The 22,304-nt window shown below is 59.2% G+C and overlaps 4 protein-coding genes across 7 annotated transcripts in view; 2 read left to right on the top strand and 2 right to left on the bottom strand.

Annotated features, from left to right (window-relative positions):
* CARNS1 (carnosine synthase 1) overlaps positions 1-3,140 on the top strand; it is an 8,261-nt gene extending 5,121 nt beyond the window's left edge. The window contains exons 8-9 of the mRNA XM_011942758.1: positions 1,305-1,369; positions 1,631-3,140. Of these exons, the coding sequence (XP_011798148.1) occupies positions 1,305-1,369; positions 1,631-2,929 (1,364 nt within the window). The 3' untranslated portion in view covers positions 2,930-3,140. The remainder of the gene's footprint in view (positions 1-1,304; positions 1,370-1,630) is intronic.
* Positions 3,141-7,036: 3,896 nt separating this feature from the next.
* On the top strand, positions 7,037-14,376 carry RPS6KB2 (ribosomal protein S6 kinase, 70kDa, polypeptide 2). The gene is made up of 16 exons (XM_011942369.1): positions 7,037-7,204; positions 7,561-7,601; positions 7,699-7,819; positions 8,104-8,172; positions 10,308-10,455; positions 11,542-11,599; positions 11,679-11,779; positions 11,894-11,984; positions 12,068-12,158; positions 12,281-12,388; positions 12,928-12,990; positions 13,132-13,209; positions 13,311-13,418; positions 13,515-13,627; positions 13,922-14,298; positions 14,332-14,376. The coding sequence occupies exons 1-15, from the start codon at positions 7,127-7,129 to the stop codon at positions 14,109-14,111; spliced, it is 1,458 nt and encodes a 485-aa protein (XP_011797759.1). The 5' UTR covers positions 7,037-7,126; the 3' UTR covers positions 14,112-14,298; positions 14,332-14,376.
* Positions 14,377-14,487: 111 nt separating this feature from the next.
* PTPRCAP (protein tyrosine phosphatase, receptor type, C-associated protein) lies at positions 14,488-16,627 on the bottom strand. 2 transcript variants are annotated; one of them, XM_011942367.1, is made up of 2 exons: positions 16,564-16,627; positions 14,488-15,317 (listed from the first exon to the last, which is right to left on the bottom strand). In XM_011942367.1, exons 1-2 carry the CDS (start codon positions 16,564-16,566, stop codon positions 14,700-14,702), a joined length of 621 nt encoding a protein of 206 aa, XP_011797757.1. In that variant the 5' UTR covers positions 16,567-16,627; the 3' UTR covers positions 14,488-14,699. The 2 variants fall into 2 exon arrangements, with proteins under 2 accessions (XP_011797757.1, XP_011797758.1); XM_011942368.1 differs by having other exon boundaries at positions 14,488-15,298; positions 16,564-16,610.
* A 364-nt stretch (positions 16,628-16,991) lies between these two features.
* Positions 16,992-22,304, bottom strand: part of CORO1B (coronin, actin binding protein, 1B) — a 13,497-nt gene continuing 8,184 nt past the window's right edge. The window contains exons 2-11 of one of the 3 annotated variants that reach the window (XM_011942361.1): positions 21,407-21,609; positions 20,945-21,067; positions 20,712-20,841; positions 20,318-20,499; positions 20,109-20,228; positions 19,284-19,388; positions 19,067-19,212; positions 18,739-18,796; positions 17,615-17,893; positions 16,992-17,445 (exon numbers count right to left, since the gene is read on the bottom strand). In XM_011942361.1, coding sequence (XP_011797751.1) covers positions 17,320-17,445; positions 17,615-17,893; positions 18,739-18,796; positions 19,067-19,212; positions 19,284-19,388; positions 20,109-20,228; positions 20,318-20,499; positions 20,712-20,841; positions 20,945-21,067; positions 21,407-21,609 — 1,472 coding nt within the window. In that variant the 3' untranslated portion in view covers positions 16,992-17,319. Of the gene's footprint in view, positions 17,446-17,614; positions 17,894-18,738; positions 18,797-19,066; positions 19,213-19,283; positions 19,389-20,108; positions 20,229-20,317; positions 20,500-20,711; positions 20,842-20,944; positions 21,068-21,406; positions 21,666-22,304 lie in introns of those variants that run through there. The other 2 variants (XM_011942363.1, XM_011942362.1) reach the window with 2 other exon arrangements.

The following is a 22,304-nucleotide window of genomic DNA, read 5'->3' as shown; positions in this document are numbered from 1 at the left end:
CGGTGCTTGGGCGGGGCATCCTGGCCCGGTGCGCGGAAGCCTGGGCGTAGGGGCGGGGTCCGCCGTCCTGAGAGGGGGAGGAGACTCCGCTAGTTCTGTCCCTGCCTGGAGTGAGAGGCCCTGGGGAGAGGCAAGGAGTCCTCCGCAGAAAGAGGAGAGGACCCCGGGTAGATGGGCTGGGCGAGGGACAGCGTTAGCGCCAGAGCGGGGGCCTTGAATGCCAGGCTAAGGAGCCTGGCTCTGTCCTGGGGAAAGGGCGGGCCCTTTGAGGTTGAATTCCTGACACTTGGCACACAGGACCCGCAGAGGGTGCTGGGGAGCCGCATACAGATCCTGAATCAAGTTCGTAGCAGGGCCTAACGTTACAGAATCTGGAGCGAGCCAGGCAGGTAGACTTTGGGGACAGGGTCTCACTCTGTTGACCAGACTGGAGTGCCGGTGGTGCGATCACAGCTCACTGCAGCCTCGACTTCCTGGGCTGAAGCGATCCTCCCACCTCAGCCCGGCTAATTTTTTTTATTTTTTATTTTATTTTATTTTTTAATACGGAGTCTCACTCTGTCTCCCAGGCTGGAGTGGAATGGCACAATCTTGGCTCACTGCAACCTCCGCCTCCTGGGTTCAAGTGATTCTCGTGCCTCAGCCTCCTGAGTAACTAGGATTACAGGCGTGCACCAACATGCCCAGCTAATTTTTGTATTTTTAGTAGAGACAGAGTTTCACCATGTTGGCCTCGAACTCCTGACCTCAAGTGATCTGCCTGCCTTGGCCTCCCAAAGATCTGGGATTACAGGCATGAGCCACCGGGCCCGGCCTGCTCAGCTAATTTTTAAAATTTTTAGTAGAGACCGTATCTCACTCTGTTGTGCAGGGTGGTCTTGAACTCCTGAGCTCAAGCGATCCTCCTGCTTTGGCCTCTCGAAGTGCTGGGATTACAGGTGTGAGCCACTGCACCCAGCCAAGTAGACATTCTTGTCCCCATTGAACAGATAAGAAAACAGGCTGTCTCAAGCTGGCCCTAATCTAGCAAAGTGGCTTTCTCTCCCCTCTCCCACCATGCAGCACCCCCTGGGGACACCACCTCTGTGTTCCCTGCCTTGCTCAGTGTTTTCTCCACTTGGAATGCCACTCCACTGCTGAGGCTGTGTTACTTTGCAGAGAGCCGCCCTCCCTCTCTCTTCAGTGGCTGCCTCTGCCCTGGGTTCCCCCAGCAGGCAGCAAGCTTTAGGGGCACGGGGCCCCACTGGATTCCTCCCAATGTCAGAGCACATGGGGTGAATGATGACCAAACCACTTGTCCCCAGCCCCAGCCCTGGTAGTTTCTCTGCAAGCCCCGGCCAGTGAGGCTGCCTGTGGGAAAGAGTCCGCCGTACTCTCTCACACCCTCCTCTCTGTGCTGCAGCCCCTCCCACCCAGATCATGCCTTTTCCTCCTGCAGCCCCCTGGCTGACTCTTATTCTTCAGCTCCCAGCTTAGGCATTGCCTCCTCTAGGACGCCTTCCCTCCCCTCCAGCCTGTATTAGGTGTCGCACTTCTGCCTCTTCCATTTATTCAGTCAATCCTCAACACATATTTATTGAGCACCTAGTGTTTGTGCACTCGTATTCCCCGAAGACCTGGGCGGTCCTAGGCCCCATCCTGTTCCCCTAGCACCCAGTACTGGCTGACTTGGATATGCCCCGCCCTGTGGCTTCTGCAGCTGCACCTCGTGGAGTCAGACCCCAACCACTTTGCATCCCAGTTGGTACAGACCTTCATCCACTTTGACATGACCGAGCATCGGAGGGATGAGGAGAATGCACGGCTGCTGGCAGAGTTGGTGCGGGCTCGCGGCCTAAAGCTAGATGGCTGCTTCTCCTACTGGGACGACTGCCTGGTGCTCACAGCCCTGCTCTGCCAGGAGCTGGGTCTGCCCTGCAGCCCCCCAGCTGCCATGCGCCTGGCCAAGAAGAAGAGCCTCACCCAGCTGCACCTGTTGCGCCGCCACCATGGCCCACCCTGGCCTGCGCCCTCCCTCCATGCTGTGCCCTGCTGCCCACTGGAGAGCGAGGCTGATGTGGAGAGGGCCGTGCACCAGGTACCCCTGCCAGGTGTCATGAAGCTGGAGTTCGGGGCAGGTGCAGTGGGCGTGCGGCTGGTAGAGGATGCGCCACAGTGCCATGAGCACTTTTCCCGGATTACCCGAGACTTGCAGGGCGAGGCCGACCACCCGGGCATTGGGCTGGGCTGGGGCAATGCCATGCTGCTGATGGAGTTTGTGGAGGGCACCGAGCACGACGTGGACCTAGTGTTGTTTGGTGGGCGGCTGCTGGCTGCCTTTGTCTCCGACAATGGCCCTACGAGGCTGCCTGGCTTCACTGAGACGGCAGCCTGCATGCCCACCGGGCTGGCACCAGAGCAGGAGGCACAGATGGTGCAGGCAGCCTTCCGCTGTTGCCTGGGCTGCGGGCTGCTCGATGGGGTCTTCAACGTGGAGCTCAAGCTGACCGGGGCTGGGCCTCGGCTTATCGAGATCAATCCCCGCATGGGTGGCTTCTACCTGCGTGATTGGATCCTGGAGCTCTATGGCGTGGACCTGCTGCTGGCTGCTGTTATGGTGGCCTGCGGCCTGCGGCCTGCCCTGCCCACCCGCCCACGTGCTCGTGGCCACCTGGTGGGCGTCATGTGCCTTGTGTCCCAGCACCTGCAGGCCCTGAGTTCCACTGCCAGCCGTGAGACCCTGCAGGCCCTGCACGACCGTGGCCTGCTACGCCTCAATCTGCTGGAGGAGGCCCTGGTACCTGGGGAGTACGAGGAGCCCTACTGCAGTGTGGCCTGTGCCGGGTCCAGTCCCACCGAGGCCCGCCTCCGCCTGCTGGGCCTCTGCCAGGGCCTGGGCATTGATGGGCCCAGCTACCCTGTTGCTCACTTTCTGTCTCACTTCAAATAGCACTGGGGCCAGGGGGCAGGGAAGCAGTGCTGGGAGTAGGGACTGTGGTACCCTCTACTCCCTGGAGCTCTTCCTGCCTCTCTCCACATCGCCATGCCCCAGCCCCAGCCTGGCCTGCTGCAATGCCTAGGTCTGTTTCGGAGCAGCAGGGCAGTTTTGACACCAAGGCATCCTGGACTCAAGGGCCTCTTGCCCTTCCAAAGGCCCCAGTCCAGCCCACAGCTTCCCCAGCATTCTAGACTTGGAGAAGTGACAATGACCGCACACACACACACACCGCTCTGTCACCAGCTCCCCAGGTGGGAGTGGGCCCAAACCCAGCCCCTCCTGTCCACCCCTCCAGGTCTCACTCTCTTCCTGCCACCTACAAGAGGAGAGGACCTGGCTGGGCCCCAAGCCTTGGACAAATCCTAGAAAAACCTGAGACTAGAACCCTTGTCTTTCTCTTACCCAAATTCTAGGATAGCTCTAGAGCCTGCTAAAAACCTGGCGGCATCCAACCTGCCTCATTCGGCCTGAGCGGTAGAGGCAGGTGGACTGTGGACAGAAGCAATCCTCTTTCTGCTCACCCCGGGCAGACACTGCTGCCTGCGTTCCCCCGATGAAAGGAAACAGGCTGAGAGAGGAAAAATGACTGCTCCAGCGTTATACCACAGTGGAGGGTGGGTCACAGGACGTGATGCAGAGACCAGGTTTCTGTTTTGATCAAGTCTTACATGCCCATTCAGCTTCTAGGCCCCCCCTCACCTCCCTGCCCTCATTCATGAGTGGCCCTGAGACATGTGAACGCCTCCTTCCTATGCATCACAAACCTTCTCCACCGAGCTTTGGTGCTTTGGCCTCCGGGACACCTAACTAGCATGGGCAAAGGAGTCTACATTCTCTTCCTCGTTCAGGGAAGATGCTTTAAGAACTCCTGCCTCTGTGCAGCACAGGAACTGGAGACAGCTCCCCAAGCATCCCTCCCCAAATAAAGGCTTATGTACTAGTGAAGTGTCTAGATAGGTTCTCTTGACTGGACAACTCCTCCCAGGATCAGCTAGATAGCGGGTGGGGAAGGGGATTCAAGAGATGGATTGGGGATCCTCGTAGCATCTGGAGCTAAGGGAAAACCACCCCACTGGCCTGTTGTCTGGGTTGCCCTGGGTTGCCAGGGGCCTGCCCTATACCCACATCAAGACCTGAACCTGAGGATCTCCTTTGGTGAAATTACAACCAAAGGGCCACATCCAAGCAGATAACCCTCTGTGTGCCTGGAGACTCTTGAATTCTGTCCACCTCAGTTCATACCCAACCTCCCCTGTGCAAATGGAATGCATACCTAGACAGCTTCCAACAATCAGAACTCACACCCAAGGCCTGGTCTGGCCCAGATTCACACCCACACATCCCCATCCAACAAGAATCCATACCCAATCTTTTTTTTTTTTTTTTTTGAGACAGAGTTTCACTCTTGTTGCCCAGGCTGGGTGGAGTGCAGTGGCACAGTCACGGCTCACTGCAACCTCTGCCTCCAGGTTCAAGTGATTCTCCTGCCTCAGCCTCCCAAGTAGCTGGGATTACAGGCGCCTACCACCAGACCCGGCTAATTTTTGGGTTTTTTTTGTTTTTGTTTTTGTTTTTTTTTGAGATGGAGTCTGGCTCTGTCGCCCAGGCTGGAGTGCAGTGGCCGGATCTCAGCTCACTGCAAGCTCCGCTTCCTGGGTTTACGCCATTCTCCCGCCTCAGCCTCCCGAGTAGCTGGGACTACAGGCACCAGCCACCTCGCCCGGCTAGATTTTTGTATTTTTTTAGTAGAGACGGGGTTTCACCGTGTTAGCCAGGATGGTCTTGATCTCCTGACCTCGTGATCCGCCCGTCTTGGCCTCCCAAAGTGCTGGGATTACAGGCTTGAGCCACCGCACCTGGCCAATTTTTGGGTTTTTAGTAGAGATGGGGTTTCATCATGTTGGCCAGACTAGTCTCGAACTCCTGACCTGAAGTGATCCACCCACCTCAACCTCCCAAAATGCTGGGATTGCAGGTGTGAACCACTGCACCCTGCCAAATGCATACCCAATCTAAAGTCATAGACCACGTGTCACAGACCAGATTTGCTGTGTTGAGCGTGTTCTTTCTTTCTTTTTCTCTTTTCTTTTCTCTTTTCTTTTCGACGGAGTTGCCCAGGCTGTAGTGCAGTGGCGTGATCTTGGCTCACTGCAACCTCTGCCTCCCAGGTTCAAGCGATTCTCCTGCCTCAGCCTCCCAAGTAGCTGGGATTATAGGCATGTACCACCACACCTGGCTGATTTTTGTATATATAGTAGAGACGGAGTTTCACCATGTTGGTCAGGCTGGTCTCGAACTCCTGACCTCAAGTGATCTGCCCGCCTCAGCCTCACAAAGTGCTGGGATTGCAGGCATGAGCGACTCTGCCTGGCCAGAGTTTTTGTTTTTTGCTGGGTGCACTGGCTCATGCTTGTAATCACAGCACTTTGGGAGGCCAAGGTAGGAGGATCACTTGAGTCCAGGAGTTCAAGACCAGCCTCCTGGGCAACAAAACAAGACCTCCTCTCTTAAAAAGAAAGAAAAAAAAAAAAAAAAAGAAAGAAAGAAAGGAAAAGAAAACAGAAAAAAAATTAGCCGGGTGTTTGGGTTTGGTGGCATGTGCCTGTCGTTCCAGCTACTTGGGATTTGAGGTGGGAGAATCACTGGAGCCCAAGAAGTCAAGGCTGCAATAAGCCATGATCTTGTCACTGCACTCCAGCCTGGGTGACAGCATAAGATCCTGTCTGAAAAACTAAACAAAAGAAAAAAATATAAAGTTTTGGGCTTTTTGTTTTCTTTTTTAGTTTGTTTTTTTTTTTGAGACGAAGTTTCGCTCTTGTTGTCCAGGCTGGACTACAATGGCGTGATGTTGGCTCACTGCAACCTCCACTTTCCAGGTTCAAGCAATTCGCCTGCCTCAGCCTTCCTGAGTAGCTGGGATTACAGGCATGCACCACCATGCCCGGCTAATTTTGTGTTTTTAGTGGAGACACAGTTTCTCCATGTTGGTCAAGCTGGTCCGAGCCACCGCGCCCGGCCAAGTTTTGGGGTTTTATTTGTTTTGAGACTTGGTCTCTCTCTGTGGCCCAGGCTGGAGTGCAATGGCGCGATATTGGCTCACTGCAACCTCCGCTGCCCGGGTTCAGGCGATTCTCCTACCTCAGCCTCTTTGGTAGCTGGGAGTACAGGTGCGTGCCACCACGCCTGTCTAATTTTTGTATTTATAGTAGAGGCAGAGTTTCATCAACTCCTGGCCTCAAGTGATCCACCCACCTCAGCCTCCCAAAGTGTTGAGATTACAGGTGTGAGCCACCGCCTCCGACCTGTTTGTTTTTTTGAGACAGGATCTCACTCTGTCACCCAGCCTGGAGTGCGGTGGCACCATCATAGCTCACTGTAACCTTGAACTCCTGGCCTCAAGTGATCCTCCCGACTTGGCTTCCCAAAGTGTTACGATTACAGGCGTGAGGCATCGTGTCCAGCCTCAACAACGTTTTTTGAAGTGTCTATTCTGTACCAGGTGCCTAAATGTGCTTAAACTGACGAGGGAGTAAACGCCAACAAAATCTCATATTTACAGGTGTATCACTGACCCCCAAACCCTATTTAAGGCGGGAACCTGGCAACATAACCTGGCAGTGAGCTGGCCACTCAGTAAATGCTCCGATCTGCAGGGTCCTCGAGCCAGAGGCACTTTGAGGAGACCCTGATGCCAGTGTCTCCCTTTCAGGAGCGAACGGAAAGCAACGCGACCTGCCTTTCATCACGCAGCCGGCCTGGCAGTACCCGGCTTCAACAGGGCTGGGGATTGCATTTACATTCACACCTGCATACACTTCCGACCCTGCCCCATCCAAACTCAAAACTCTCCGTAGAACCAAAACGGGCTCCCAGAGAGTCGTGCTGGGAAGACCGAGGGTCCTGCCGAGAGGATTCCGCAGGCTGAAGGCTGGGCGCCTAGCCACTCTAGGACTACAATTCCCGAGAGGCCTTGCGACGGACGCCATCTTTGTTCCCCACCAGGCTAAGCGATTTTGCGGCGGGGGAGCAAGACTCCTTGCGTCATCGGCGCGCGCGGCCGCCGTCGCGGAGAGATGATGTTTAGGTCCGGGACTGTCAGTCGGTGCGCGGCCAGGTACGGGCCGAGGGGCCCGCGGGGCCGGCGCCTCCATGGCGGCCGTGTTTGATTTGGATTTGGAGACGGAGGAAGGCAGCGAGGGCGAGGGCGAGCCAGAGCTCAGCTCCGCGGTGAGTGCCCCGCCCTGGCTCTACTGGATCCTGGAGCCATCCTGTCACCCAGCTGAGAACCGAGCGGAGGCTCCGCACGCCCGGAGCGGGCTCCGACCCTTTGCAGACCCAGATCCTTCTCAGATCCCGGACTCTATTAAGCTCTGATCCCACCCTCACCCCGACCTCTCTTCCAGAACCCCAGCCTTTTCCCCCGATTCTCCTTTTCCTGCCCTCGGCTTTTTCCCAGTTCTTGCACATCCCCTGCCAGCTGCCATCCCTGACACCCTTCTCTCCTGGGCCAAGCAGTCCAACCTGAGCGGGAGCGGGGAGGTATCCTGGCACCTTCCTTGACTCTTACCCCTCGGTTCTCACAGGACGTGTGTCCCCTTGCCGAGTTGAGGGCAGCTGGCCTGGAGTGAGTGAGGGTCGTGTTGGGGGAGTGGGGAATGGAGTGGGGAAGGGGAACTGGGGAGCACTAGAGCCTTGTCCTCATTAACTCCTTGTGTCTGTAGGCCTGTGGGACACTATGAAGAGGTGGAGCTGACTGAGACCAGCGTGAACCTCTGCCCAGAGCGCATCGGGCCCCACTGCTTTGAGCTGCTGCGTGTGCTGGGCAAGGGGGGCTATGGCAAGGTAGGGGCGGGCGCACCCTCCTCCTGCCTCACAGCCTCCATCTGGAGGCAGCAAAGGATTCTCAAAACAAATTAGACTTGTGAATCAGCAAGACTTCTAATGGGATTCAGAACCAGAAACATAAAGGAGGGAAGGCCAAATCTTCTCCAATCGGACTTGAAATCTTCACTGCCCCACCCTTGGCAGGGCCTAGGCCTCCTGGTCCCAAAGCCAGAGCTTAGGGTGGGGCTTCTTGAAGATAGGATGTGGAGAGGGAAGTTGATCCTGTCTCCCCTGCCCTACAGGTGTTCCAGGTGCGAAAGGTGCAAGGCACCAACTTGGGCAAAATATATGCCATGAAAGTCCTAAGGAAGGTGAGTCACTTGTTCAGCCAAGGAATACTGTGTGACTGCCATTCCCAACGTGCTGTACCAGGCTTTGGGAAGACAGCAGGGAACACAGTGGAGGAGGGGGCCCTGTCTTTGGCATTTACTGGTTTATTGTCTGTTGTGATGTGTATTGTCTTGCAGTAATTCTCAATGGGAGCAATTTTGACTCCCAGCAGACATTTGACAACATGTCTGTACACTTTTTTTTTTTCCTTGTTTTGAGAAGGAGTTTCGCTCTGTCACCCAGGTTGGATTGCAGTGGTGTGATCTTGGCTCACGGCCACCTCCGGCTCCCAGGTTCAAGTGATTCTTGTGCCTTAGCCTCCGGAGTAGCTGAGATTACAGGTGCCTGCCACCACACCCAGCTAATTTTTGTATTTTTTGTAGAGGCGGGGTTTCACCAGGCTGGTCACTAACTCCTAATCTCAGGTGATCCGCCCGCCTTGGCCTCCAAAGTGCTGGGAGCTGGGATCACAGGCATGAGCCACCGCGCCTAGCCTTTTTTTTTTTTTTCTTTTGGGATGGAGTCTTGCTTTGTTGCCCAGACTGAAGTGCAGTAGTGCACTCTCTGCTCACTGCAACCTCTGCCTCCCGGGTTCAAGGAGTTGTCTTACCTCAGCCTCCTGAGTAGCTGGGATTATAGGCGTGTGCCGCCACACCTGGCTAATCTTTGTCTTTTTATTTATTTACTAATTTATTTTGATATGGAGTCTTACTCTGTCACTCAGGCTGGAGTACAATGGTGCGATCTCAGCTCACTGCAACCTCCACCTCCCAGGTTGAAGTGATTCTCCTGCCTCAGCCTCCCGAGTAGCTGGGACTACAGTCATGAACCACCACACCTGGCTAATTTTTTTTGTATTTTTAGTAGAGATGGGTCTTTGCCATGTTGGCCAGGCTGGTCTTGAACTCCTAACTTCAGGTGATCCACCCAGCTCGGCCTCCCAAAGTGCTGGGATTATAGTCATGAACCACTGTGCCTGGCCTAGTTTTTGTACTTTTTAGTGGAGACGGGGTTTCACCATGTTGGTCAGTCTGGTCTTGAACTCCTGACCTCAGGTGATTCGCCCGCCTCAGCCTGCCAAAGTGCTGGGATTACAGGTGTGATCCGCTGTGCCTGGCATGGACACATTTTTGATTGTCAAGGCCAGAGAGGAGTGTTACTGGTACCTGGTGGGTAGAGGCCAGGGATGCTGCCGAATGTCCCACGGTGCACAGGGCAGCCTCCCACAACAAAGAATGACCTGGTCCCAAGTGTCAGTAGTGCCCAGGTTGAGAAACCCTGTGTTAGAGAATAAACCCATCCCTGGAAATGATGATGGCTGACAGCAGCAGAATTATGGAGAAATACAATGGAGTGACAGAGCATGGCAGCAGGTAACAGATGGATGGTCTGAGGAGCTCTGGATGCCCCCAGTTTTTTTTTTTTTTTGAGACCGAGTCTCGCTCTGTCCCCCAGGCTGGAGTGCAGTGACCAGATCTCAGCTCACTGCAAGCTCCGCCTCCTGGGTTTACGTGATTCTCCTGCCTCAGCCTCCCGAGTAGCTGGGATTACAGTCATGAACCACCACACCTGGCTAATTTTTTTTGTATTTTTAGTAGAGATGGGTCTTTGCCATGTTGGCCAGGCTGGTCTTGAACTCCTAACTTCAGGTGATCCACCCAGCTCGGCCTCCCAAAGTGCTAGGATTACAGGCTTGAGCCACTGCGCCCAGCCTTTTTTTTTTTTCTTTTTTTTTTGAGACAGAGTCTCAACCACATCAAACTGACTGACTTTGGACTCTGCAAGGGGTTGATCCATGAGTGTGCCGTCACTCACACCCAGGCTGGAGTGCAGTGGCGTGATCTTAGCTCACTGCAACCTCTGCGGCTGGGTTCAAGCAATTCTCCTGCCTCAGCCTCCTGAGTAGCTGGGATTACAGGCATGTACCATTGTACCCAGCTAATTTTTCTATTTTTAGTAGAGACGGGGTTTTGCCATGTTGGCCAGACTGGTCTCAAACTCCTGACTTCAGGTGATCTGCCTGCCTCGGCCTCCCAGAGTGCTGGGATTACAGGTGTGAGCCACCGTGCCCGGCGTGGATGATGCCCTAGTTTCTAACCAATTCCTGTGTCTCCAGGCCAAAATTGTGCGCAACGCCAAGGACACAGCACACACACGGGCTGAGCGGAACATTCTAGAGTCTGTGAAGCACCCCTTTATTGTGGAACTGGCCTATGCCTTCCAGACTGGTGGCAAACTCTACCTCATCCTTGAGTGCCTCAGTGGTATGAGTGCGGGCCCAGGCAGGGGTGTGTGGCGGGGGCAGGGAGCCAGCATAGGAAGCTCTGGGGGGAAGCTCTTGAGAGATGAGTCTGTGGGGGTTGGCTAGGGGCCCCCACTCTGTCCTACCCATCCACCCATCCATCCGTGCATCTGTCCCATCATTCATTCATTCATTCATTCATTCAGCAAACGTCTGTCCAGCACCTACTGTGTCCCTCACGTGTGTTGGGAGTGGATGGGCATGGTGGGAATTTGGGTAGAAGTCCAGAGGATGGTTGTGTCTCTTCCTACTCCCCTCCCTGTCTTCTTGTTCTCTCCTGTGTGCCCTGCATCCTGTCAAGTCCCCAGTCCAACTGGTTCATTCACTGTGGCATCCTACTCTATCCGTCCACTCTCAGGGGCCTGGTGGGTTGGTCAGAGCACTTTTCTAACTGGGCTGAGGCCTCCTGCTCACCTGCTTTCTAGTGTCTCCTCCGCCTACTGCTGAGGTCGTAGAGCCTGGGGCTGCTCCCGGACCTTCTGTTCAGTCCTGTGGCTTGCTGCCCAGATCAAGCCTCACCCCTAGGCCAGCTGACCCCTGCTGGCTATGAGCAGTCTTGGCCTGCCTTTCCCTCATTTGGGCCAGATGAACCCTGCGAGCTTCTGCCTCCATGCTCTACATTCGCTCCGTCCATCTCAGCATCCCCTTAAAGTCCCAGCAAACCGCACTTTCTCTGTTCTGTTGTGTTGGGATTCACTCTGTCTTCCCTGTCTCCTCTGCGAGATCTTTTGGGCTAAGCTCTTGGAGCTGTGGCCTGGGCCTGGCGTATTGGAGCCGTCATGTACATGTCTGTCTCCCCAGTAGACTGAGCGTCCTGAGGGCAGTGGCTGGGTCTCTTCATCCTGTCCCCAGCTTCACCCAGCACAGGGCCAGGCACCGAGTAGGCGTCGGTAGATGTTTGCTGAATTGAATTGAATCCCCACGGCAGCTCTGTGAGGCAGGTAGGGCAGGAATTATGAGCCCCACTTTCCCCAAGAAGAAATAAAGACTCAGAAAGTATAAAGGGACTTGGACCCAGCATGTGGCTGCTGACGTGTTTGTGTGGCAGGTGGCGAGCTCTTCATGCATCTGGAGCGAGAGGGCATCTTCCTGGAAGATACAGCCTGGTGGGTGTTACTCCTCCACTTTCCTGAGGCCGCCAGGTCCCTGCCCTACTCCCGCCTTCACCCTGTCTTGTTTCTGCAGCTTCTACCTGGCCGAGATCACGCTGGCCCTGGGCCATCTCCACTCCCAGGGCATCATCTACCGGGACCTCAAGCCCGAGAACATCATGCTCAGCAGCCAGGGTGCGCATGTGTGCATGGGCAGCTGCAGGCGGGATCTGCAGTCTGTGGGGATTGCCGAGGAGCTCTGTGGGTGGGGTGGGGCTCTGGTCATGCCTCTCCAACACTCTTCCTCAGGCCACATCAAACTGACTGACTTTGGACTCTGCAAGGAGTCGATCCATGAGGGCGCCGTCACTCACACCTTCTGCGGCACCATTGAGTACATGTAAGTGGCACCTGGCTGGCCCAGGGGTCGGGAGGACAGCCCGAAGGGGCATGGCCTGACTGACAGTTCCACCTGGACCCCAGGGCCCCTGAGATTCTGGTGCGCAGTGGCCACAACCGGGCTGTGGACTGGTGGAGCCTGGGGGCCCTGCTGTACGACATGCTCACTGGATCGGCAAGTCCAGCCCCCTGGGAGGAGGAGGGGCGGGGGCAGGGGTGGGAGGAGCCCCCTACTGGGGCAAGGGCAGGGCCTGGTGGGAGGCCCACAAGGCTCCTCTCACCTTCCTCCTCCTCCAGCCCCCCTTCACTGCAGAGAACCGGAAGAAAACCATGGATAAGATCATCAAGGGCAAGCTGGCGCTGCCCCCCTACCTCACCCCAGATGCCCGGGACCTTGTCAAAAAGGTGGGACTCCTTCTCTGGGGCCCTGCCAGCCACTCAGCATGTGTTCTTGAGTCTCTCTGGGCTGTGGGGAAGCCAGGGCCACCCTGGCCTGTGCAGTTTGCCTCTGGGAGTAAAAGGAACCCCTCCCTTGAAGTCGGGGATTCAGCCCAGGTCTCAGCTCTGTCACAGACCAGCTGCTGCCCTAGCCCAGACCTTAGGCTGAGTCCTAACTGGGGACGTGCTTGTGATGAGCTGGCCACACTTCCATCAAAGGCGAGCATCAGAGGTGTTAGGGGGAGGCCGGGCAGCCACATGGGGAGTTGGCGCCTCACCAAAGTGCCTTGGGGCAATGCCAGGGCCCAGGAGCCTCTGCAAAGCCTTTGTGGAGAAGGTGGCTCCATTGACCAAAACTTGAAAGTCCCCAGGGTATCCATAGGTGGGAACCACACCCAAAGGCATTCTCTCCCATGTCACCTGACCCCCACTCCAGCTAGCCCTGGGACGTGGGTACACAGGAACAGTACCTGCCCAGGCCCTCACCCCCTCTCCTGGTCCCGCAGTTTCTGAAACGGAATCCCAGCCAGAGGATTGGGGGTGGTCCAGGGGATGCTGCTGATGTGCAGGTGGGTCTGGGACCACCACCAGGGGTAGGGCTGAGTCTCCAAGGGTGCCGGCAACGGGGGCAGGGCCCCAGGGCAGAGGGAGTGACCAAGGGGGCAAGCAGGGTGAGCTGTTAGTGGGTTTGGGGTATTCTCTACCCACAGAGGCATCCCTTTTTCCGGCACATGAATTGGGACGACCTTCTGGCCCGGCGTGTAGACCCCCCTTTCAGGCCCTGTCTGGTGAGCAGCAGGCCCAGTGGCCGGTAGCCGGTGGCGGGTGGCAAGTGGAGAACTCGCATCTTGGTGCCCTCTGACCCCTCCCCTCTCTGGTTGGCCCACAGCAGTCAGAGGAGGACGTGAGCCAGTTTGATACCCGCTTCACACGGCAGACGCCGGTGGACAGTCCCGATGACACGGCCCTCAGCGAGAGTGCCAACCAGGCCTTCCTGGTGAGTGCGGGGGCCTGGGGACTGTGGGACCAGGGCAGGGATAGTGGCTAAGGATGGAAGTTACTGAGTGTCGCATGGCCCTGCCTCCGCCCCCAGGGCTTCACGTACGTGGCGCCGTCTGTCCTGGACAGCATCAAGGAGGGCTTCTCCTTCCAGCCCAAGCTGCGCTCACCCAGGCGCCTCAACAGTAGCCCCTGGGCCCCCATCAGGTACTGAGGGATGTGGGGATGTGTGGCTGGGGTAGGGACACTAGCAGGCAGGACGCCAGCTCCAGCCTTGGGTGCTTTGGCCACGTCTGTCAGCCAGTGTTGGCTTAGGTTGCTGTGTCTACCATGGGGACCTCAGTCCCTACCCCCCTTGCGGCCAGGCTGCCTAGGTGGGAGTTTGTGGAGCCCACGGCCTGTGTACCTGGGCAGGTGGGAAAGTCTGCCTTCCCTGATCGAGTGCTGGCAGGCCCTGGCAGGGCCTAGGAGGCTCTTACTCTGCCTTGGTTTCCCCTGCAGCCCCCTCAAGTTCTCCCCCTTTGAGGGGTTTCGGCCCAGCCCCAGCCTGCCAGAGCCCATGGAGCCACCTCTACCTCCACTCCTGCCACCGCCACCGCCACCGCCACCCTCGATCACCGCCCCTCTCCCCATCCGTCCCCCCTCAGGGACCAAGAAGTCCAAGAGGGGCCGTGGGCGTCCAGGACGCTAGGAAGCTGGGTGGGGTTGAGGGCAGCCCTTGAGCCCTATCCCTGTGGCTGTGAGGGCAGCAGGACCCTGGGCCAGTTTCAGAGACCTGGGGGTGTGTCTGGGAGTGGGGTGCGAGTGCGTGTGAAAGTGTGTGTCTGCTGGGGCAGCTGTGCCCCTGAATCATGGGCATGGAGGGCTCCAGGCTACGACTGCTGGGGCCAGGGCCCTGCCACCCACCATGCCCCGCGCTCAGCTAGCTGCTCCCGTGGAAGATTAAAGGGCTGAATCATGGCGCTGACTTGACTCTTTGCGCTGCACGCCTGGGGGCAGGGGTGGGTTGCATTGTGCCAGGGGGACTCCCTGGTCCGGGAGGGAGGGGTCTCTGTAGGACCACAGGGTCACAGGCTGGAGGAGTTTTATTTCAAACGGTTGCCTGATGCCTGTGGCGGTGGGGGTGGGGCCCTTCCCGTGGTGAGGGGGGTACACGTGGACTTGGGAACTGGTGGGGGGTGACAGTCTGAGGTGTGGTCCAATCCAGCCATGGCATCTTGGGAAGCAGAGGCACAGGGAGTGAGTGGCCGTGGTAGAGATAGGACACCAAGACCAGCCGCTACAGTGCGGTGACATGGAGGCCCCGGCCCCCTGCTGCCCCGGCGCTGTCGTCCCAGGCCGCGCTGCCAGCAAAGGCGTGCAGGTCACTCAGCAGGGCCTCAGCACTGCCCCCTGCGCTTGCCGCTCCTGGGGAGCCAAGGACCAGGTCGCCCTCCGTGTCACTGTCTCTGGCTTCCTCAGCCCGCACAGGGACCTGCTCTGGGCTGGACGCCTCTCCACATAGCCGCTCGCCTTCCCCGGGGTCAGCCTGCAGGCCACCATCCGTGCCGTGGTCATAGTCTGCGGCCTGCTCATCCTCCTGTCGCTCAAGGTCATTGTCTGGGGACCCCAGCTCAGCTCGGGCCTGCAGCCAGCGGCCCGGGGGGCTGGCCCAGAGCAAGCGCCGTGTGCGGCCCCACAGCGCGGCACCCAGGCGGGCCGGGTGGTAGTAGCCCCCCGAGTCACGGCTGAGGCGGCGCCAGGCCAGCGCCAGGCCAGTGACCAGCAGCAAGAGCAGCAGCAGCAGCAGGACAACGGTGACAGAGCTGGAGCCCACGCTGTCCTCTGCACTGCCACCCGAGCCCAAGGCCCCTGGCAGGGCCAGCAGCATCCCGAGCCCTAGGGTGCAGGGCAGAGCCTGTGGGAGACAGGCAGGGGCTCAGAGGGCTCAGCACCTGGGGTGGGGCCTGGTGCGGGGCAGGCTGGGTGATCAAGACCACTTTCCTTTTTTTCTCTTTGGGATCCTCTTGGGACAGCCAAGCAGAGAAGACCAAGGCCTTATTTGGTCAACCAGGCTCTGGTCCTGTGAGATCAGCCCCCATTCCTCCAACCTCCTCCCTACCACTCACCTCCCCCAACTGCTGCATAGAGCCGCCTACCTGGGGCCTTCGCACTGGCTGTTCCCTCTGCCCGGAAAGCTCCACCTTCTCCCACCCTCCCCTTCCCCAGGCTGCATGGCCTGCTCACTGTGCTCAAAGGTCACCCCAGTGAGGCTGAACCTGACCTTAACCTCTACCCTGATGTCTATCACTGCAGCCCACCCCAGCACTCAGCGCCTTTTTCCTCGAATGCTACCTAATCAGGAGATAATTGTACTCATTTTTTATGTCTATTATCTACCCCCCACAATAAGCTGCTAGGAGAAGGGGGCTTTCTGGGTCAAGCATGTTAGTAGATAGTCAGTAAGCATGGGTTAAACGTGTCTAGGCTGCCTGGGTGGGTGGGGGAGGAGATGGGAGGGAGGGAAAGAGGTTGCAAGCTGGTGTTAGGGCTGGCTCTCCCTGAGGCCTGGGATGGAGGATGGAGGATGGAGGGGACTGGACCCACCCTGAGGCAACTGCTCATCTTCTGCTTGGCCAGGTCCCCAAGCAGGGGTCCGCGAGGCCCCTCTTCCTCCCTCCCCACCACGGGGCTGCCCCAGCTGCAGGGTTTCCGTTCCACTCCCAGTCCCTGAGGGCCCCAGGCGTGCAGGGCCGGGGGCTGGGGGAGGCGGGCGCAGCTGCCAGAGGAAGTCTGCGGTCGGAACAGGCTAAGTGGGGGGTGTCGGGGGAGGGGTGCTGAGGTGCAGCCAGCCTCCCCCAGCACCCCAGGCTGTCCACCCAGGTTCCGGGAATGCAAGTTCCCGCTCACAGGAAGACCAGGTGAGGGCCTTCCCAGGGCTCCTGAGGGGGGCCTGGTCCAGTGTGGGGTGCTGGGGGCCATTCCCGGAGTCCCAGAGAGCCCAGCTCAGGTGAGAGAAAGGTCCAGCCTCTGCCATACTTCTCTTAGGTCTCACCTCTTCCCCGGAGCCAGTGTGGGGCCCTCCTCAGCTCCACCGGCCCAGACAGTCCAGCCCCAACCGCCTGTGGCCCCCATCCCAAGAACCCAGGGGTTCCGAGGCTCACCATTGGTCCACAGGCCCCTCCGCGCCGGGCACCCACCTCCAGCTCTGGCTGTGTTGAGCGAGAAGTGAGCTCAGTGCTCGTCTGCAGTGAAGGGTGGCCCTGGCTTCCGCTTCCTGCCCACATACCCCATCTGCCCCTCCCTGCTGCAGGACCCCTGGTCCACACCAGACCCTCCCCAGTCTCCCTGGAGGAGGCTGGGCTGTGGGGCCTGTCCTCCAAGGGAGAAGCAGCACCAACTTAAAGCTGGATGCAGCCTTCCATGTGTGCCCAGGTCCTCTGCCTCAGTTTCCCTGCCTGACAATCCAGGGGAGCAATGTCTGTGGGGCTGCTCACTGCCCCCACACCTGCACATGTGTGACTCCTGCGACATCATCTGTCTCCAGGTTTCCAGACTTCTCAGCCCCACCCTTGCAGCGGCAGGTCAGCCCGGCTTTTAGAAAGAGAATTTTATTTGGAATGAAAATATAGAGCCCACCTTCCCGCCTCCTCTGGGGAGGGAGCAGAGGGCTGGGCAGTGGTCGGGGAGATGGTCCCTGCCCAGAGGAGGAGGAGCTCGCCTGGGCATGGAAATCCTCCACAGGAACAGTGAAAGCTGGGTGGTGGCTTCGGCCTGGGCCCGGGACAGGTCAGGGTGGGAACCGACCCCTGCGCTGCCTCAGAGGCCCTGGGCAGCCAGCCAGCCCGGTGCGACCCGCTGGCAGAAGCTGAGTGGGAAGGGGGCGGAGGAGGAGATGAAGGTGGCGCGTGGCTGTGGCCCTACGCATCCCCGTTCTCCATGCGGCCCAACTGCTCCTCCAGGCGGCAGATGCGCTCCCCCTGCTCCTTGACCAGCGCTCTCAGGGCCCGCAGCTCCTGCATCACCTCCTCCAGCTTCCCAGCCTCCTGTGGGGACATGAAGTGGGGGTAGGGGGTGGTGGTCAGGGGCTGCTAAGCCATAGCCCTCCCAAACCCACCACTACCCCAGAGAGGGAGAGCAAATGGGCCAGACCCACACAGCAGGCCAGGGCCAGAGGAGGGGCTCCCAGCATCACCCCTGCCTACGGGTGCATACCCCGGCTCTGGTCAGGCTGCCGCTGGGAGTGGCATCAGCAGCAGTGGTGGTGGCTGCAGGGGTCCCCAAGCGGGAGGAGCCCAGGGCCGCGACGGGCCGGCTGTCAGACAACACGTTGCGCCGGCTGATCTTCAGGTCCCGCTGCTTGCTGGGCACGTAGGCCTCCCGCAGGGAGATGAGGATCGGGTCGGCGTCCCGCCCACTCACCCACTCCTCAGCCTCCAGGGCTGCCTCAGGCCCGGCTGTGTCAGGGTACAGATCATCCTGGAAGAGGTCCGACTGGGCAGGGGGCCGGGATGTCAGGATCAGTTGCAAGGCCCCACAGGGTCCCCTCATCCCTGGGCCTCCAGGCCTGCACTCTGTTAACTCATTCTCCCATGGCCTGGCCCCAAGGGGCCTTTCGAAAGCTCCATTCTGGTCTTTCACTTCCCTTCTGGACGCCACCAACAGCTCCCTCTGAAGCTTTCCCACCCTTCTGAGCAAGGCCCCTGTCACCACCTTCCCCTGCAGGCCACAGGGGCCACTGTGTGGCTTTGTGGGATTCTGGGGTCCATGGACTGTGAGCTCCTGGAGCAGGCCCTATCAGCTCCGCTCTCAGCTTCACTCCCCGAAATGTGCCTGGCATGTTGAAAGAGCAGTCGGCAAACGCTGGCCAGAGAATCATGGAAGCATGTCCAAGGCTCTTGGTATCTGAGGCCAAGCCACATGTGGCCCGGTCCCCTCTTCATAGGATTCCCCACTGCAGCCAGACTCCGTGTGCCTCTCTCCATTCCCACCACCGTGCCCTTTGCCTGGCCTGCCCCCAGTGGATGGCGCCACCCCAGCTGTGCTATGGGTACTGCCTCCTTCAGGAAGATCTCTGGCTGCCACTCCCTCCCTGCCTGGCATCCTCCTGTGGCTCGTCCAGGGCAGGGCCCCCACTCACCCTGTGTCTCATCCCCACTTGCCCCCTGACTGGCACAGCCGAACAGTTGGCTGGTACAAGGGCAAGCTGGCATCTGTCCAGCTCACTGCCCACAAACCATACTAGGTCATGTTCCATTCACAGGCCTTGCCCTGGTCACAACTGCATGGCCCGCCTGCTGGAGAAAGGGGCGAGTGAGCAGAGGGATGGGTGGCCTCACCTTTCTTGGCACAGTCATGACGATGGGCTCACACTTGCGCTCATGAAGTTTGTAGAACCTGGGGATGCGAGGAGCAGCCATGGGTGGAACCCCCCACCCCCGCCAGCTCTCCTGGCTCCCAGCATCCTCCACTTCCAGTCCTCACCCCAGGACCTCCACAGGCTGACCCCTAAGGCGGCTAGACCCCCACACAGGCTGCCTCGTGACAGTTCCATGGCCCGCCGGGCCTCCCTGGCCCAAGGTTTCAACCTGCTGCCGAGCAGCTTCCAGCGACCTGACCTCTTACCTCGGATGCCCCTGTCCCTGAGTGGCCTCGGGGCCCTCTTACCGGGCAATCTCGCACTTGCTGACCTCCAGGCCCCGCTTGGGCATGCTGCCCATGCCCCGCTGGGGCTCCTTGCTGGTGAATGTGTTCAGGAAGTGGATGTAGGGGGGCTCCTCTGTGATCTCAAAGTACCGGATGCTGGAGTCACCCTGTGTGGGGAGGGGGCTCAGCACCCGGGCACGCCTCTTCCCTGCCCCTCGCCAGCCCTGCCCAGCCCCACCTTGCCGCAGACGTAGACCACATTGGTGTCGGGGTCGTAGAAGGGCAGCAGGGCCCCGTTGCTCGAGTCCAGTTCCTGCAGGGCCATGGGTTCCTCGAGGTTTTCCTGGCACATTGGGGGCAGTCAGGCCAAGCAGAACCTCCTCACCCCCTAATCCCAAACCAGGACGGTCCTTAGCTGGCCTCACTAAGGCCAGCCAGCACTGCCCCCTAAATGCAGGTGGGCCCTCTGCTGCCTCTATGCTTTTTCCCACATGACGACCCCCACCTGGCCCTCCTGGCTCCACTTTATTCCCAGGGTCCCTCTTTTCCAGCTTCCTCCAGGCCTTAAGACTATGCCCAGGCCACTGAACAAGTGCTGAAACGTACCCCCCCATGGGGAGCCTGGGGTGCCAGCAGCACCAGCCCCAGATCAAGGGGCCCTGGAGGTCACTGTGCAGAAGCAGAGAGAGCTGGGGGAGAGGAGGCTTCAGGGCAGGGCCGGGAGGCTTGCTGGAGGAGGAGGCTTTCTGGTGGAGTGGGGAGCCCTGCACAGGCAGTGGGTGGTACAGGCAACCAAGAGAGAGAAAGGCCCTTTCGTTGGCATGAACATGGGTAAAGACACGGAGGCAGTGGGAGGCCATGGGGGAGTGGCGGGGCAGTTGGGCGAGCAGGGGGGCAGGAGAGGAAAGGCTGACAGTCCCCAGCCCTGAGAGCCTCAAGTGCCAGGCAGAGAACCTAGGAACCACAGGCCTCTCCAGGGTGAACCATGCCTGCCTGGCCCAGGGCAGAGCTCTCCAGGGTGGGGCCCAAGTCTCAAGCTTGCCCCCTTAAGCTGGCCACTCACTGGGTCCCAGAGTGCCAGCTGCCGCTCACTCATTCGGCTGAAGCCCGTGGTGAACACCTTGCCATCTGCCAGGAAGATGGCTCGCATGGGCCGGGCCCCCTCATGAGCCTTCTCCCGCTCCTGTGGGGGGGGACAGGCTGGTCAGTGCAGTGCCCTGCTCAAGGCCCTGGGCCTATTCACAGCCATCCTTGCCCTCTGAGGCCACATACTGCCATCAGGGTGCCCCGACGGGGGTCGATGATGCGCACGCTCTTGTCCTTGCATGCTGAGCAAAACAGGCTGCCATTGCGGTTCCAGCTGACGTTGTAGATAAGGTCAGGGTGCAGGCTGTCCAGGCGGTACAGCTCCTCCGCTGTGCCCACGTTCCAGATGAGTACCACGTTGTCGCAGCCTGGCAGGTGAGGGCTGTCAGCTCAGGCCAGGCGGGTGGCAGGAGACCATTAGCTCACCAGGCCGAGGCCCACTCTGCCCACCACCCTGGGACAGACTGGGTCTCTCCAACTCTGAGGGCCTCAGCTTTCCCATCTGTCAGGTGGGCCCTGGAGGGGCTGCTGGGATGTATGGAGAGGTCCGTGGGGGGACAAAACGGGGGGCGGTGCAGACCTGCACTAAGCAACACGTTTCGAGCCGTGGGGTGCCAGGCGATGATGCCCACTCGCTTGGTATGCCCCTCCAGTACCACCACCGGCTCTGTCAGTGGGGAGGTCAGCCCATTCTCTGGGATCTGCCACACCTGTGGTAGGGACAGGGCCACCGGGCTCAGTCCTCTGATGGCCCTACTGCTGGCCCCCTTGAGCCACGCCCGAGACCCTGGCCCAGCCAGTCCTGTGCCTCACCATGACCGTGCAGTCCTCCGAGCCGCTGGCTATGACTTCATCATTGTGGGGACACCAGTCGATGTCCAGGACAGGTCCCGTGTGCCCACACACCGTCGGGTAGGCCTTGTCAATGCGGCCCGTCTGTGGGCACGAGGGGGCAGTCAGGGGGCTTCAACCCTCCCGGAGTCTTGGTCTTCCCTTCCATGGAGTGGGAATGACGTGCAAGTCCTGGCTCACAGGTGGCCCAGATGTGACTGTGCCCCACTCGCCAGATGAGCAGGAAATGTTTGCTGCCTCTAATCCTGACTCTATGGCAACATGCCACTTTCTATCTCTGCTAACACTTGGGGCAATAAATGTGGGTGATAACGCCTGCCCAGCAGTGTGAGAAATGGCAAGATGAGGGATTTGAGGTTCGCAGAAAGGCCCAGCAGCGGTGGCCAAGGTGCCTCCTCTTCCCCCAACCCTGACAGGACCCACCTTGCTTAGGGGGAGCACCAGAAAGGCACCCCCGCCACTGGCCTCCACAATCACTGCCAGGAACTTGGGGTTGACAGCGCAGAAGGTGCTGTCCCAGGTAACACGGGACACGCGAATGTCCTCATAGCACTGGTCGTTTTTGACCGGCTGCCCGAACACATGCCGGAATTTGCTCTGCCGGACCACTTTGCGGAAGGACATGTCTGCGGGACAGAGAGGCCTGGGTCAGCGCTGCGCATCCGAACAACTCCAGCCCTCCCTAGGCTGCTGAACGTGAGCCGAGAGGAGGCAACCGGGGGCCTGGCCACCATAACCCTCCTGGGTCTCAGTTTCCCCAGTTACAGAATGGGGTCACAGGTGCAGAGCCTGGCCGCCTCTCACCCCGCAGGCAGTGATCTGAGGGCTAAATGCTCCGGCTCTGATGACCGCTGAGTGCTGAGGGGCTTTGCAGGACGCAGGCTCTGGTGTGTGTGCGGGGCAGGAGGTGGGAGGTGCCGGAGTTGGAAAGCTCTCAGCTCTGCTGTAGGTCCCAGCCAGTCGGGAGCAGCCTCCTTCCTGCCTAGAGATTTGGAGGCTGGGTAATGGGGAGGAAGGAGAGAGGAGGCAGGAAAGGTCTCTCTACTGTGGGGCCGAGTGAGGCCCCAGTTCTGAGTCCCAGGGAATGTCCAGGGAACCCCGGCATGACCCCCAGGAAGAGACGGGGGTCGGGACGCAGCTGCCGGCCACGAAGCAACCCAGAGCGGCCTCGGAGCGGGGTCCACGGTGAACCAGGAGCCCAACTTCCAGGGACCCCCGCCCAGGAGAGGAGAGGATGGGCGGCCAAGGGGAGTAGGACTGAGAGTGGGCGCAAGGGAGGGGAAAGGCTCCTGGGACCCGCGATCCCCGCTTAGCCCCCGCA

The sequence above is a fragment of the Colobus angolensis genome, unplaced genomic scaffold (genome assembly GCF_000951035.1).
Source record: "Colobus angolensis palliatus isolate OR3802 unplaced genomic scaffold, Cang.pa_1.0 Scaffold21, whole genome shotgun sequence".
Lineage (NCBI taxonomy): Eukaryota > Metazoa > Chordata > Mammalia > Primates > Cercopithecidae > Colobus > Colobus angolensis.
This window is presented reverse-complemented; position numbering and strand designations above follow the sequence as displayed.